Source organism: Saccostrea cucullata, unplaced genomic scaffold (genome assembly GCF_032062105.1).
Source record: "Saccostrea cucullata isolate Sc308-1 unplaced genomic scaffold, CSIRO_AGI_Scuc_v1 ctg6011, whole genome shotgun sequence".
In the NCBI taxonomy this organism is placed as follows: domain Eukaryota; kingdom Metazoa; phylum Mollusca; class Bivalvia; order Ostreida; family Ostreidae; genus Saccostrea; species Saccostrea cuccullata.
The window spans coordinates 73228-90545 of record NW_026939322.1 but is presented as its reverse complement, the minus strand read 5'-3'; the positions used below and the strand labels follow the sequence as shown (position 1 = coordinate 90545).

Below are 17318 nucleotides of genomic sequence, written 5' to 3'. Positions count from 1 at the left end.
GTGATTTCTTTATCCAAAGACCCTTTTCTTTCCTGTTTCACAAAAGATTCACACAGAAACTCGCTATTGCTTTTTGCAGGACTTACAGTAAACTGGTACAGATTACACATTAGAGATTTCTCTAAACACAACATGTCTTTTTCCTCCAAACCTAAGAGCTGTTCGGCAGATTTCTGAGTGAATTGCTCGGCCATATCGTTAAACATGACTATCTTCTTTTCATTGTTCTTTTCTTGCGAAATTTGTAGAAGTAACCGAATTCCTGTCGTTGCAACAAAATAGTCACATTCACACTTGTTACACCTGTAAAGACCATTTGCTAAACATATCACTCTCGATCTGCAATTCACTTTTGCACATCTTTCATACGTGCATTGTTTCAAATTCATTCCCAACACAGAGCAAAGAATTTTTTGACGCCCATCATCTTTGTCGAGTGTCAATACTGTTTTCTCTCTAGGAGCACTCTTTCCTGGGGACAAATCAATATTTGGACTATTAGGTCCTGGCAAATATTGTGTATAATCCCTGTCAGAGGGATTTACAGTTCTAATGCCTGTACTTCCTTGCAAACACCTCAACATTCCATATATTCTGAGTTCTATATTTTCTAGCAGCAGGATGTCATTAATTGAGAAATTGCAATTCTTGATCTCATTTCCCATTAAAGATAACTGGATTGTTCCAGAATTGTCTTGTAGTCTCACTTTCACAATATCTACCCCTGTTGATCCTAATCGCTCTGCATTTGGTATGGACAAAACCTTTCCAACTACATTGACTTTCTGTTGGTTTTCTTTTGATGCTAACTCGGCTATTGGAATAACATCAACAGGTGATATCAAAGGTTCAGATTCAACCTGTTCTATTTCTGAGTTTTTGTCTAAAATGATCTGACAGATATGCTTTGTCCTAGAGTAGCTCTCCTTCGCAAATACTGATTTTGCTTTACAAATTTTGTACGTGCAGTTCTCTTTCAAAATAGCATCAAATTTCATTGCACCTTCTGTCCAACACACAAAGTCAATGCTTCCACTTTTGTCCATTAAAATCCCAGTCACGATCTTTCCACTTGATTTATTCCTAGTCCATGCTCTGACTTGTGTTCTTGTTTTGACGGTTGCCAGAAATGAAACCACACAATCATCTTTGATGTTGTTAATAGTTGTTAGGTCTTTTCCTTCCATGATGATCTGCAAAAATATAACAGGATTGAATAACTGACATTGATAAACTGTCTCATCTGAAGATATTTATTAAAAGACCTGATATACCAATACCAAATCAAAGTAAAATTTTTAGCTGGTTATAAATACATTCTCAATATACTTTACGGTAGACCCATGGGCCTTAAACATAAGTATAGAGGATGTTTCCCTATCTATGTTTCATCTTTTCTGGCACAGTGGTTCTTGAGAAGAAGATTTTTAAGATTTTTAAAATATGCCACCAAATTTTCATTAATTCCCAATTATCTCACCTTGAATGAGGGTGTAGCCCTTCATTTGAATAAACCTGAATCCCCTTCACCCAAGGATACTTTATGGCAAGTTTCGTTGAAATTGGACCAGCACTTCTTGATAAGAAGTTGAAAATGTGAAAAGTTTACAGACACATGACAGACAGACAGTATAGCTGACAGAAGGAATAGCAAGTAATCATCATTAATGAAAGGAAATTCACATGCTCTTCAGGCATGTAATTTGAGAATTTTAATATGCCCACTGGTAAATTTACCAGGTCCTAGGCATCAGCCACCCAGATTATTTCAAAGAAAGTATGTTAAAATTTGGTTGCTCAAAAAGGTATCTCAATTACCTTGCCCTACAGATGACACCTAAGGGTAATAACTCCAATGCAAAATATCAGTCTTCACGAAAACTTTTCAAACTAACTGACCACTTGGACCAGTGAACTTTCAAAATACACTAGCCCACCAAAAATTTTATTGGTCCCTTTCATAAAAAAAAATACATTTTCATAACTGTAAATTTATACATGTTTACATACTTCAACTTTTGAAATGCCGCCATTTTTCATCCTTTGTTGCATTTCGGTAAGTTGTTTGTAGGAACTAATTGCACATTTTACGTACTAGTTAATAATTACTAGCTGCTTCAGGTTGTTACGTAATACATCAATGTTATAATAGGATTCAACTACACGAGCTTCTTCTTTTTATTTTATATATTAATGAAATTTATGCAAGTAAGTCAGTTGAAATAAATTTTGACTGTATGATTTTTATGATCAACAGCCCATCAAACTTCTTGAATTTTGATTTTCACTGACCCAACCTCAAAATTCACTGGCCTCAGTCTTCATATCAGTGAGTTTTCGTGAAAACTGAAATATGCCATGGGAAAAGGGTCTATCTTCACAAATCTGGATGATTCATATATCAATATTTCATTTAAAACTGGGTGTGAAATCCATATTAATAAGGCAACACTGAAAATTACAGACACCAAGAAATAAAAAAATATACTTACACTCTTAATAAACAGCCTCCAGTGGATTTAATGCGTCTTTTTTTCCATTGACATCATGATATACATTTATAACTCGTTTTAACGTCCAAACATGTGTAGAGAATGTAGTGTGCAAACATTACACCAATCCATTCTTTAAATATTTTATGACAAACTATACCATTGGTGTATCTTGCATGATACCAATAAAGTGCCGCACCACAGCATGATACGCCCGTCAAAAAATTACAATTTTCTTGAACAGTTTAGGTGCAAGAAAATCACATCAACCTTGATTCTAAGATTTTTCAATTCCTTAAAATATTTATCCATCCCCTGTGATCTATACATCAATTATAATAAATATCACATCACTGATAGATTTCTGTGCTGGTTGTGTAATCAGGGCTCTCAATTCTCTAAAATTGGGGCCGTTCAACAGCCCCGTTCCCAATGCAAAAAAGGTACCTTTTTTCCCAAAATAAAGGTGTAAATTTCCCAATTTCAATCCAGAGTAAAATATTAATTAAAAAATAAAAGTCCATCAAACCTAATCGCAAAAAACCCGCAAACAAAACACATTTGCAAATGAAAGTGAAACTGTACTACTATTTAGTTAGTTCGCGCCAAATGCATTCGTAAACTGGTTCGGGGAACCAGGTTATTGTTATACAACTATGAGTGCAGAGTATCTTGTTATGTAGTTTCGACAAAAACCAGCATTTTGATTTCAAAAATAGACATTTCATTTAAACATTAGTAAGCTGCACCTATAAACATGCCCGCGCTTTGGCATGTTCAGTCTCGCACTGTATTGGTAAGCAAAGTTGTCCATGTGATCGAGGAAATTCGGGACTATGTGAATAGCGACGCAGTAAGACATATAACCACAATATCAACACTCAAAGATAGTAATGACAAAGCTAATATACTTTCATAAATAGCCTACGTACCCATGCTTATTCTGTTTAACTGTTTATTCAAACCAGAATTAGCATTGATGATAAAATGCTAGGAAAGCAAAATTTGAGGATTTTTTTTTTGAATTTGTGTTATCCAACTTTTCCCAAAATGACGATAATTTTCCCAATTTGAACGGCCCCGGCCCCAGTCCCAAAAAGTGGTGTGAGAACCCTGGTGTTAGACCTTGTCAAATGCCCATCATCAAATTTTTGAAGATAGATCTTGCCGAACAACAGTAGGAAAAATGTAGATATTGATTAAAATCAAGTGTGAACAAAGGCACCCCCTGATTTTCAAGCTCTTTTACTTTTTTATATACGGTAAATATGACATTTTTTAAAACGTGCTAATTTCAGCGAATTTTTAGTTTTATTTTATTGAGGGTATTCATGCACACATAGAAAAACACATAATACACAAAATACACCATCCTGTAACCAAACACCTATGGCATATGTAGGTACTTGTATATGAAAAAAGTTCCAAACCTTTCTATTATTACAACACTTCAATTTCTTTTAAGTCATCTAAAGCTAGGCCTGTGAACTACCATATATACTCTCCTATAAGTCGGATTTTTGGGAGTTAATCTCTGGTCAAAAACTCATGTTCAACTTATAGGCGAGCTATAAAATGAATGGTTTTATATGAGGCCAGTCCCTCTGATATAAAAGCTTATTAAATACAACCGACTTATAGGCACACCGACTTATAGGCGAGTATATACAATAAACTAAGTAAATACACCCCTTCATCATACTGCAAGGAAAAATTCATTTGTGCTACCGCTAAAAAATTTCACATACTGCCTCTATAACAATTATTATCATTTGCAGCTAGCTGTAAAGTTTCACATAACATCACAATCGAGTTGACAACTGCGCTCAACAGAAATTGTACATGTGTCCTAACCACAATCTTTACGACCATCACTAGACCTTTTTTCTTATCCCTGATTGGTTGTTCATGCAACAGACTATTTCCATGTCCGTTTCCGTTTTCCGAGAAGTGTTAACACTGGACACATCTGACTAAAAAGATTGTGACGTAACATGAAACTTTACAGTTAACTGCAAACAATAATATTATCAAGTTTTTTAAATCATTAAATATATTTAGTGTCAACCAGAACCTTGGCTGTCTTTGTAAGCTCCCACAAACTCCTTGACGTTGAGTAACATCACAGGTAGTCGAGACATATAGTGCAGTTTGATGTTTGAAATGGCTGATAACTTTTTCAAGTTTTTTCATTGTTAATACTGCGCTTTCCCAAACAGTCACACCGTAAAACATATCAATCTTATTGTAAATATGGCATTTTTTATAAAATCGTACTGTGTCTCTTAAAATGTTAATCGATGAGTTAAAAAATGCATCGAATGTTTTGGAAAAATTCATCAGTATATTGAGCAGGTCCAGTACAATCACTAGATTTAGCTACTTAGGTAGAATTACCTACATAGCTTTATTTACCTACCTCAGGTAGCTTTATTTAGCTATTTCAAGGTAAGTTTTCAAAAGTTTTCCTTTTATTAAAAAGAGACAAAAAGTCGCAATGAAATGACTATTGATATTTATACTAGGGAGGCTTAAAAAAACAATCCAAAGCAGATATAGTTTATACATTGCTTAGTTTGAACAATTTAGAGTAAAACATCTAATTCCATTGTTTGGTTAGCTGTCCGTGCGGTGAGGCATGACTGATTATGATTACTCCACATTGTGCTGAATGATTACCGACCTATTATCTTGTTAACCGATATTGGACTTCTTTGTCATTTCATCCAAGGGGTAACTGTTCTAACTGTCATACATAGCCCCAAAACTTTCAGAACTTTGATTGCAATTACGCAGAAAAAGACATTTTTCCAAGAGGGATTTTTTCATGAGTTGTTTTCAGATGAGTTCAAAGTTGAAAATGATCACTGCATCAAAATGATATTTTCTGTACACCCTGAGAAAAATGCTTTTGAATAGAAAAAAACCAAATTGGTAGCTAAATAAAGCTACCTCAGGTATAGGTAAATAAAGCTATGTAGGTAAATCAAGCTACGTAGCTAAATCTAGTGATTGTACCAGACCTGTTGAGTAGAGGAGTCAAAAGTAATCTTTCCATGTCAGCGTATCCACATGCATTCCCGAGCAGAAGAATTAAAAGATGAATTCATTTTATTAAAATAAGATTACAATGAAACGTAAAACTTTGTAGATATTTTGGAATATTCTGTGTTGTTTTTTTCTCTCCCTCAAAATGGCGACACGGGACATAACTTTTGGAAAATACGATTGCTCCTTCACATCGATGCTCTGACTTATGTAAGAATGATTTTCAAAAATCAAACTGATTGATAGACATTAATCGAAAATAATCATAGAAAGGATTATACTTACTGTAACATAGAGTGGTAGTTAATCTCCTCGGTCCTCCTCTTTCTCTCTTTACCTTGGCATTTGGCGGGAAAATGACGCTTTACTCGCGTAGAAATCTAGTTTACAATATTTTTCTATCTTCATAATTTTAATATTTCGATTCACATTGCATTACAAACCAGAATATCTATTAAACTAAATTTTAATTTCATTACATGTTGTCAATACGATCTCTGAATAATAAAAATCATACAATCCCTGCAGAACTATATTTTGTCTTAACATTTGCATCCGCAACAAAATGTGTGTAAAATAAGTTACGAAAGTATGGGCCAAACCGGAAATTTCGAAAATAAAAACCTGTTTTTTTCTTTTAATTACTAAAATATACTTATGTTTTAGTCACATAACTTACGTGTATTAACCAAATTCTAATTATATAATGATAATATCTTGTGCTTCAGCATAAATCCGATTGTCAGTTTAGAAATCTCCGGTCCGGTTTAAGTTTTGTTACACATTTTATACGCGTTCTCCCTACAGTTAACCTACACACGTGCAGCAATCGACCCAGGGATTGAACATTCCGTTATTTAATACAGCACACACACAGAATGATTATTTTTTTCTCTAAGATGAAATTTTATGATATTTAACGAACAATTAACATGAATGAATACAATTGTTGATATAGTATAATCAATTCATTGGTGAACAAAAATATCAATCGAAGAATGACCTAGATAATCTCTGTTATCAATCAAAGAGAAAAAAGAAAGAAAGGCTGAGGAGGGAGCGAGCGTAGGAATATTGATATTTTTTATTTGCATTTCGGGGGGGAACTGATTTTCTAATAATATTTTGACGTTATTTTTGATTTCTTTAACGTATGAAATACACAACTTCACTCTTATCATGAACAATAATATTGTATCTACTTAATCATGATGGAACTATTTTGGTCGGACCAATTTGTGTGAGCTGCCGCTAAAAACAGTAATATATCTTGCATTAATAGTATGAATTGATCGAATATATTAAAAAGATGAAGTCATACAATAACATAACACTGATGTAGTATTACCTGATTTTTTAAATTTTATTTCTTAAAAACTATAAGGTGAGTTTACCCAAAAAAAAAAAATAATAATAATAAAAAAAAATTTAAAGTTATTTTAAAAAAGTTAAAAGTTAAAAAATTTATAAGTTAATTTTTAAAAAAAAGTTTAAAAAATTTAAAAAGAAATTCTAAGTTTTTTAAAAAAGTGACCTGGTGTTATAACTTGAGAGAAACACAATGTTTCTTGTATTGTGTGTTATTTGTTATTGTCTTTCAGTAAAAAAATCAGTTCAAACCGGTTAGGCTGGCTAGACTAGGCTGTCTAGACTGTAAATGAAAAAGTGTGACGTCATAATCACATTGTATTTATACAGTGAATGACGTCACAATGCATAGGTAAGTTTATCGTACTTTTTGCACACGGCACTTTACAGATGATGCAAACAGGTATATAAGAAAACACAGGTAAAAGGTATTTTTTGCACACGACCCTAAAATATTCCTATAGTATATAAACCAGCGCTGGACATTGATGATCATTCTGTGTGAGTACTTGGAATTGGACACAGGTAAAAAAAAAAATGGAGCAGACAAAAAATATGACAGAGGAAATGGAGTATTGTTGGTCTATTAACGAAGAACGTTTTGGAGAATGGATGAAAATTAAAGAAGAAGCCATCCAGGATTTTTATAAACGCAACAGAAATTATTTAAAATGGCCACCGAATTTAAAGTACAAAAAATTTTGGTTGGTAAAAAGAGTGGAATTGGATCCTGAAGATTATGAAAAAAATCATGACACCAGAGAGGAAAAATACTGTCTGAAGGAGAGAAAAAATGGATATGATGGTTATCAAAAATACCAATTGAAGATCATGAGTGAACCTTATACAATACTGGAGAAGAGTTCCTGGAAAATTCAACTTGGATTGTGTTTTTATCAATTGGAAGAAAAGAGGTTTCGGAAAGAAAACAGCCTTCAAGGACTTTTTACAGATAGGCCTATTTATAAAGTGTATGTATATTGTCGCATCCCTTTATCGCCTGAAGAAAAAACAATCTAAAGAAAAAGGAGAGGGAAAAAATTAAGAAGACAGTGTATAATTGTATTTTCATTCTGAATAAAATTGAAAAATCAAAATCTGTGTGTTCTTGTCTTTCAGTAAAACCAGTTCAAACCGGTTAGAGGACTGTCTAGACTGTGAAGCGTGACGTCATAATCACATTCTTGAAATGTTTTTTTGCACAAGGCGCATTTTTACCTGTATAGTCAGCATAAAAACAAAAAACGTAGTACCTACGTACCCATGTAAACAACTCCAGTATTTAAGGGGAATAGGTTAGGGTTAGTTAGGGGGTTAGGGTTAGTTAGGGCTAGGGGGTTAGGGTTAGGGTTAGGGTTAAGGGGGTTAGGGTTAGTTAGGGCTAAGGGGGCTAGGGTTAGGGTTAGGGTTAGGGTTAGTTAGGGCTAAGGGGGATAGGGTTAGTTAGGGTTAGGGTTAGTTAGGGTTAGTTAGGGTTAGGGTTAGGGTTAGTTAGGGCTAGGGGGATAGGGTTAGTTAGGGTTAGTTAGGGTTAGTTAGGGGGCTAGGTTTAGGGTTAGAGTTAGGGTTAGGGTTAGTTAGGGCTAGTTAGGGTTAGGGTTAGGGTTAGGGTTAGTTAGGGTTAGGGTTAGGGGTTAGGGGTTAGGGTTAGCACTCCACTCAGTTGACCCATTTTTGAACCTCATTTGCATAAAAAGTGCACTCAGTTGACCCGGCCGGCGGGGCTGCTTATACTACTCATACTTCACATATGTAGTCTTTGTGACGATTAAGACCTTTTGTATACCAACAACTTTGACTTTGACCTAGGAGTTTGACCTTCTTTTAAAAAACATTAACCTTGGCCATAACTTTTGAACAGTTAAAGCTAGGACTTTCACACTTCAAATATGTAATCGTTGTGACAAGACCTTTCTTTAGAAACCAACAACTTTGACCCTTTCACCTTAAGCTTGACATAGAGGTTTGACCTACTTTTAAAGAACTTTAACCTTTTTCATAACTTTTGAACAGATGGTGCTAGGGCTTTAATTTTTTGACAATTGTATTTCTTGTGAGAAGGCCTTACATTGGGTACCAACATATTAGATACGCATTTGAGAAAGTGTAACCTTCGATATGTTGCCAAATGGGGGCATCAGTGTTTCACAAACACATCTTATTTAACAATGTAAATAAACGGAATAGTGTACATTTACATGTATATATTTTTGATTTGGGAGAGAGTCCATAAAAGTCTTCATTATTGTATCCATATATTAAAACATATCTAGTCACTGAAATTTTTGTGTAATATAACATTTTAGACGTATTGCATTACATTACCAATATTTCTATTTAAAGGAACTGACCTAAAAGTCAGTAAGGCAGATGAAGTATTTAAAAAATATCCTTCCATTTTCAACCAAGTTCCAGACGAAATGAAGATGAAATTCATCAAAACAATTGAATCAAAGGTAAACAGATATGTAAATCTGAACATGATTGAATTCAAATTTACATATTGACGGATCATTCGAACACGGCGGGTGTGGTCACTCAAAACCGGATGCTTACTCCTTCTAGGCACCTGATCCCACATCGGTTTTCCTAGGGGTCCGTGTTTAAGCCCTCTCTACCATTTTTTGTATTGTTTACAGATTTTTAATATCGATCACTGTTCGTTGTCTTCACCTTTCTTCATCATCAAAACACTTGTTTCTTTCCAAATCTGCTTAAACATATTTTTAACAAGATTCTTTTCATTTCCGTAAAGATGAAAGAGAAATCCCTGTTGAATATGTGGGAGCGGTTCCCAGAGGAGCGAACTGAACTCCTCGAAACAAGAAGGGCAAGCTTTGAAACAGAGAAAGCCTTACGATTTAAACTCGACAAGAAACAAAAGCAGGTACGTAATTTTAACTGAAAACTATAGACATAATGTGGTTTGTAATTTCTCTGTTTCCTAAAAATATACCCACAATTGCATACTTGTTTTCTATGAGTAACAGAGGAATGCGCTTTCTGCTTCTTTGGCAGGTTCGGCAAATTTCGGATGAAGTAAAGAAGTTGAATGTAGAGCTGCGAAAGCGAGAAATTGAAGCAGAGTTGATGAAGAGAGAGGAAAACGAACGAAAGAAAGCGTATAAAGCTGAACTCGCTATCCAGGCTAAATTCAATGCTGCTAACAGTAATTCTCTGATCAAGCTGAAAGAACGATTCACCAACTTCAATGGAAAAGTCAAGTCCATAAATCTTATGCTGAAGAGATTTTTGGAAGAAAGTGATAGCAGTTTAACTGAAGAGGCAGATTATGTTAAACTCACAGTTCTCGAAAGAAACGTGAAATTAGTAATAGAAAGAGCACGCGAGAGCAAAGAAAACGCAGATGACATTTTAGACGAAAAACAGAACATTCTCCAACTTTTGAATACATTTCCGAAGAAGGAGGAACCTTTATCGGAAACAGTTCGCAAATACTTAGCAAAAGAGGAGAAGGTTAAAGTGGCGATTTTCAAAGAGTTGGAAAAATTGAGAGCAACAGTGAGGGGATCTACCAACTACCAGTCACCTACACCGGTGACTGATCTCAAACTACTGCGCAACATGGCTGCAACAGTTCGTGTGGAAATTGAACATCTGCAGAAGAAACTGCAGTGGAAAGAAAGTCAGATATCTGATTTAATGGACAGAAATTCATCTCTAAAGCAAAGTTCCCCATGTTCCTCTGAGACGCCTATTTTTGAGAAAGGATCTGAAAACTCAGAATCGCTCTCATCGACACCAGAATCGACCTACGAAATGCAGAAAGCTTACGAAAACTTCGACGACTACCTCACGACAGAGGTTAAAGAATACAACCCTAATCTTGCCATTATCAGAGAGGATAAGGACAACTTCAATGAAGAACAACATGATTTACTTGGTAACAGAAGTGATTACAACATCACAGATATCGCTGTGGACAATGTTCCGAGGACGGGCACAGACAACTTAATAGTAGGTGAATCAACCCCATCCAACAACAGACATGCCAAAGACGTAGATTTCGAAGATCTTCTGCATCATAGAGGAACTCCGAACAGTGTGGCGCTTCGTCTAGATGTCCGGCATGATAAACCTCCCACTAATACCTTGATCTTGCCCGACATCATGGAGTCGGACATGCAGAGACACGGACTGTTAAGGTCATCTGCTGATCTCTCCAAAATCTTGGAAAACAGCGAGGACAACGACGAACTGGAGAAGATCACGACAATTTTAGCGAAACGAACGCAGTTTGGAAAATTGCCATCAATATTTCAAACGGCAAACTACCTTCCTGAATAGAAACTTGCCAATGGCAAAAATATACACCTAAATAAAAAAAATTTTTTTTTAGTTATCTTGCCAAGAAACTACATGTTAGAAAAAAAATATTTGTTTATAAAATGTTTTTCATCTACAATATTACAAGTAGTACCTTCACATTAAATTTCACAAATACGAGGGACGTTCAATAAATAATGTCATCGGGGCTCGGAAAGAAACAAAAAAAAACGATTTTCTATGATTTCGTCTTAATGATTTAGCTAAAATATTCTCTTTGAATTAAAATACATGTCCGTAACATTTTTATTCAATTTCTAATTGTTTTTAGAACACATTTTTGAGTATGACCCTTCGTATACTGGAATATGGCAGATCCTATCATTTGCTGTACTTGTTTTTTTCTTTCTGAAAGGTGCTTTCCTTAGTTTGGGAAATGAAACAAGTCAAAGGCTGAAAGATCTGGCGAATATTGTTGATGTGACAAAACATTAACTTTCTATTTATCCCCAAAACTCCTCTACTCTTCATGGCCTGAGGGTTTGGACGCTGTCATGAAGAAATTTAATGTAGTGAATTCCTCATTTCGTTTCCTTCCTCTCATAAACCTTTCATTTTGTTGCAAATATTTTGCTTACTAGACTCCTCCAGAAATTGAACTGCCTCCCCAAATATGAATTTGAACAACAAGACCGCTAATATTTAAGAAAATAGCGTATAAAACTGTTTTGTGTTCCTGCAAATCTTTGCTCTTCTTAGGCCTTTGCAGTTTTGTCAAGTGCATCTTATTGTAAATTTGTTTTGAGGGTTTAACGCAAAATGGATTCAAGTTTCATCACCTGTTTTGAATTTCAGACAAACGTGGATAAGTTCAATTTGTGATTTTTTAAAATAATTGTTTAGATTTTCTACACGCTGTCGTTTTCACTTATTTTTAAAAATATAGGGTGACCTTTGAGTATTAAACTTTTTTACTATGAAATGTTTCTTTAAAACAGTGTGAACTACCCCCAAAATGATGTCTATAAAATTTGCTGTGTGTCTTAAAGTCAATAAAACATAATCAATTATGATTTTTTGAATTTTCGCTAATATACATTGGTTGTTGTATGTCCTTGTTGACAAGGACGGTACCCATTTTTGATGCCCATTATACAATTTTTGTTAATTGAAATCCACCTGTTCATGTATGAATGAAACAGACATAAGTTGCTGTTAATTTCACATATTTCAGTTAATATACCAGGGGTATTTTTGGGAAATTAACAAGTTTTACAGCAGCTTTAATGACGCGTTCAATTTTACTCTAGTTTAATGATTCTTTAGCATTCACACCGTGCATAACCCCACATATGGGGGCGCGGAATGGTGCCACCCGGGGGTGAAGAATTCGAAGCGGAATTTGCAATGTTCGTTGACCTGATTAGATTTTCCTACAGTGATTGAGATGAAAATAATCCTAAATTCACTTACGGCGGAACACAGTGATATCCCAGCTTACTGTTACTCGTTTCCCAGCTCGGGACTCGTCCTAGAAATACATGAACACTTCTGCAATATCTGGCAAGAGCATGCGGGAACGCAAATTTGACCGTTTCTTTGTGAAAGTTGGTGCCTTATATATCACTCAGCTTCACCTGATGTAAGTGAGGGACTTCTAGATATGATTTTGCTCAAGACACTCTAACGTTTCGGAGAATTCCACCTCAAATAAATGGGGCAGACTTCAATATAAGTGTGTGGCACTCGGGGGTGAAGAATTTAGTGGAGGCTGGGGGAAGGAATAAATCTCTAACTAATGGAAAGGAATTGTTTCTATACAAATTATATTGATTATACAAGCATTGAATTGTTACAATAAATTTATTAACTCTCTCATAATTTCATAAACCTTTTCCCTGAATAAGTGCGCTTTAGCGCATATTTTAACTGTTTACTAGACATCTGTTTAATTTAATTTTAGTTGTAACACGTCATTTGATGGATAAAAGATTTAATTTATATTGTATCACATAACTTGGCTACGTCACAATGAGCTACGACAAAACGTTTATACTCCGCTTGACGTTAATTTTAAAATTTGCTCAGTTTGAAGCCATTTTTGGAGGAAAAAATTGTCTCTTTGTTTACACTGAAATTATAAGGAATGAAGCTTAATGTAATCCATGTTATACAATACATATATATGTATATACATAAATTGGTCCAAGTTACGTTTTATCGTATATTATAGGTTAAAATAAGATTCATTCCTTAAATAAACTTGAGGTATACATATCTTTCTTTTACAGTAAATAGACACTTGAGCAATAGTTAAGAGTACATATTACATATCTACTTGTTAGTCCGTTATTTATACACTGAATTGACGAGGGATTTTCCAGATCATGACAAGGGGCATACGGCGAGTGTGACCGGTCGGCAGGGGATGCTCACTCCTCCATGGTACCTGATCTCACCTCTGATGTTTAGCGGGTCCGTGTGTGCTCTGCTCCTTTTTTGTATTATTTTATGAACTTTTGATCTTGAGTACTGTGCATTATCTCCATATGTTCCATGTACTAGTATATAGAATTGATTTAGAATTATATATACGCGAGTTCATGCAGTGAAGTTAATTAAATATACTGACTATTGAAAGGAGAGGAGCTAACAAGGCGTTCAGAATACCCATAGCTTCAGATATATAAAAATCATATTCAATTTGTGAAAAGAATTTAGAGTAATTTTTTCATTATTGAAATTAAGGTAAACAAAACCTTTCTGAGAAAAATTTTATCGAAAACATTTTTTATTCCAGACCTGTTATTGTAAATGGTATTCGTGGGGTTCGAACCCCTAGCAATAAAAACATTGAGTATCACCACAGGCACTTGAGGGCTGGACCCCCCTTTCCATTTTTTCTTTTTAGATTTGGGATTGACACACTTTTCGAAGTTTTTTCACATATTACATATATATACATGTACTACGCATTATTTGATACATGTATTGATAATGTAACCCTTTTGTTTCTAAAAGCCTTTTTAAATACTAGTAAATCGTTTTAGACTGATACACTCGAAAATGTAATTACTGCACATCTCCTGAGGAGAAGTGGAGTGGACTCTTAACCAAATGGACTTAAGTATTTATCCGAAAAAAAAATCGAATGTTGTGTCATAGAAATGTATTCTAAAGGATAGTGGGTCTTTGCTCCATGCTTTTGTTACCCAAAAATGTATATTTTACGCAAACTTCCTGTTACAAAATGAAAAAAAGGCCCACTGCAATCGAAAAATTGTATTAAAGTATGAGAAAATGAACCCTTTTGGCCTCTTACGTCTACAAGCATGTATTTTATTGGCAAATAATTTCAGTCTTTGTAAGATTTTTGCAAATTGTGGAGATTCTTCAAAAGAAATTAATGATAGATGAAAGGAACTTGTGTTATAATTGAATTTTATTATTTCACCTTATTTGTCGCACCATAGGATTAGCTTGCCATATTCGACTATTTTCCGTAGTAGTAAAATGACAATGTTCAGCTTAACATAGATCTGTTGTTTAAGAAATTGGATAAATATTATAAAGTGTAATTAGAATTAAGTTTCTCTGTTAATTATCTTATTGATCATTTGGTAAAAATCTTTGCTACAACAGGCACGTAGCAACAGGATGACCAGAGGGGGGGGGGGGCTCCCCCAACACTTTTTTTCACATCACCTTTACTATTGAAAATGTCCATTGAAAGGTTGGTTGACCCCCTCCCCCACTTCGTACCATAGTATAGTGATATCAAGGAAATAAAGTATTGTATCACTATGCCCCCCCCCCCCAAAAAAAAATTGGCCACTACCCATCCCCCCCCAACCCCCGCCCCCGAAATAGGATTTTCGAGTTTGTTCAACACCCCCTTCTTTTTTGCTTGTCAACTTTTACAGGTAAGTAAAATTTTTTCTTGCCCCCCCCCTTTCAAAAACGATGCTACGTGTCTGTACAAAGCACTGTCGAATCATTTAAAAAAGACAGTTCCAATTTAAATCTATATACCAGGATCTAAACAATTAAAACAGAGCAGATTTTAAGAATTACGATTGATATACAATGACTAAAAATTATTCCTTCCCCCAGTCGCCACTAAATTCTTCACCCCCGAGTGCCACACACTTATATTGAAGTCTGCCCCATTTATTTGAGGTGGAATTCTCCGAAACATTAGAGTGTCTTGAGCAAAATCATATCTAGAAGTCCCTCACATAAGTCAAATGAATCTGAGTGATATATAAGGCACCAACTTTCACAAAGAAACGGTCAAATTTGCGTTCCCGCATGCTCTTGCCAGATATTGCAGAAGTGTTCATGTATTTTAGGACGAGTCCCGAGCTGGGAAACGAGTAACAGTAAGCTGGGATATCACTGTGTTCCGCCGTAAGTGAATTTAGGATTATTTTCATCTCAATCACTGCAGGAAAGCTAATCAGGTCAACGAACATTGCAAATTCCGCTTCGAATTCTTCACCCCCGGGTGGCACCATTCCGCGCCCCCATATGTGGGGTTATGCACGGTGATTCATATTTGATGCAGTGTGTCGAATAGCCCTTGTTTTCTAGCTTCCCACAATGAAATAATGCGATGAAAAGTGGTCACATCAACTGTTATCAATTCATTAAAGATTCAATAATGAGAGAATATTTATTGAACGTCCCTCGTATAGTACAACGAAGTCAATTGAGAAATATCTACTTCCTTAACTTGAACTTCATATTAATTACTAGTAAGAGATTTATCTAACTGAAATGATTGTTATGTATGCACAATACATACTGTATGTACCTACAAATTTATAAATACAGATACAATATGCAAGTTCTTTTAATTGCTTGTGACATACAATTCAGCAACAACCATTGTGAAAACTTAGTTACATGTACTTAAAGCTGGACAAAGTTTGTAAAAGGAATTTGTCTGCCATATTCGATTAGTCACTTGCTATATCTGAGGGCATCTATGTAAAGCCGCTCACTTAGTCACTTTTCAGTAATCAATCATCACCAGCACTCGGTAGCGACAAAATACCCGGTATAACTGTGTACTAATACAGGAGAGTAAGACACAATTGTTAAATTGCAAAGGCCAGTGCAGTATACAAACAAACACAAATACATGTAACTGCAATAAAAGTCTTATCCCCTTGCAGTTCTGATCGGACTTCATTAAGACTTGGTAGACAGGTAGATATTATTCTAAGCCATGTTCCAGATTCCGCATACAGTTCCCTCCAGAATTAGAGAGGATCATACATTAAGCCTTTGTGGGGATGACAAGTTCTCAAGTAGACTATTCAAAGATATACAATTCAATTTATCTGTGTCTTGATTTCCACTCACTGTGTTGCCATGGTAACTAAAAATAGAAATTTCTTTGATTTTCTTCAAATGACACTCCTCATCGATCCAGTTTTAATTCTGATTTCATTAAGTAAAGCTTTCCCAGGTACGTAATTCTGTATTCAGTTTTGATTTTGGCAAAACGATGTTAACATAGTTACTCAGACTAAAGAAAATGTTTCAAAATGCAAGGCCTTCTACAGTTTATTCTAATTTCACTAATTTAAGTAAAATAATAATTTTGTATACTGATTTTGCCAAACGATGTTTCCATGGCTAACTTGAATATCTATTTCTCTGAATTCTTAGTCAGATTGGACTTTTTCTACAAGGATTCTATACTAAGCTGCATCTTTAATACTGTAAAACATACTGGCCGTGTATTCTAGTTAGCGCCTTTCGTGGAAAGCATCATCCGCTAAATCAAGTACATCACTAAATATTTTATTTCATATATTGATATAAAGAAAATTGCTATTTCAAATCTAGGCTAACTAGTTAAAAAAAATCAATTTCTGCCAAATATTGCATACAGGAATTGGGAAATAAAATAAATTTACACTGTAAGTACCAGTAGAGCTACCGTCTCATCAGAAAATTCCATTTTTTTTTGTTTTTGATTGAATTAAAATTGTTATGAGATGAAAAATAGATTCCAAAAAAAAATACAAAGAAATTGTAGAACTTCTTTGGTGTTCAAACATTTATATTTGTGACAATTTCTGTATAAATAAATATTTTTTAGCATGAATT

At 34.8% G+C, this 17318-nt stretch overlaps 1 protein-coding gene across 1 annotated transcript; it reads left to right on the top strand.

Moving 5' to 3' along the window:
- Positions 1 to 9183: 9183 nt before the first annotated feature.
- On the top strand, positions 9184 to 11226 carry LOC134252830 (centrosomal protein of 128 kDa-like). The gene is made up of 3 exons (XM_062735376.1): positions 9184 to 9364; positions 9664 to 9795; positions 9927 to 11226. Exons 1-3 carry the CDS (start codon positions 9329 to 9331, stop codon positions 11214 to 11216), a joined length of 1458 nt encoding a protein of 485 aa, XP_062591360.1. The 5' UTR covers positions 9184 to 9328; the 3' UTR covers positions 11217 to 11226.
- The last annotated feature ends 6092 nt before the right edge of the window (positions 11227 to 17318 follow it).

Bases quoted from the DNA above. Each gene is read 5' to 3' on its own strand.
- LOC134252830 (XM_062735376.1), top strand. From the start codon at position 9,329: ATGAAGATGAAATTCATCAAAACAATTGAATCAAAG. The intron at 9,365-9,663 runs GTAAACAGATAT...ATTTCCGTAAAG, and splicing joins TCAAAACAATTGAATCAAAG to ATGAAAGAGAAATCCCTGTT. The intron at 9,796-9,926 runs GTACGTAATTTT...CTTCTTTGGCAG, and splicing joins TCGACAAGAAACAAAAGCAG to GTTCGGCAAATTTCGGATGA.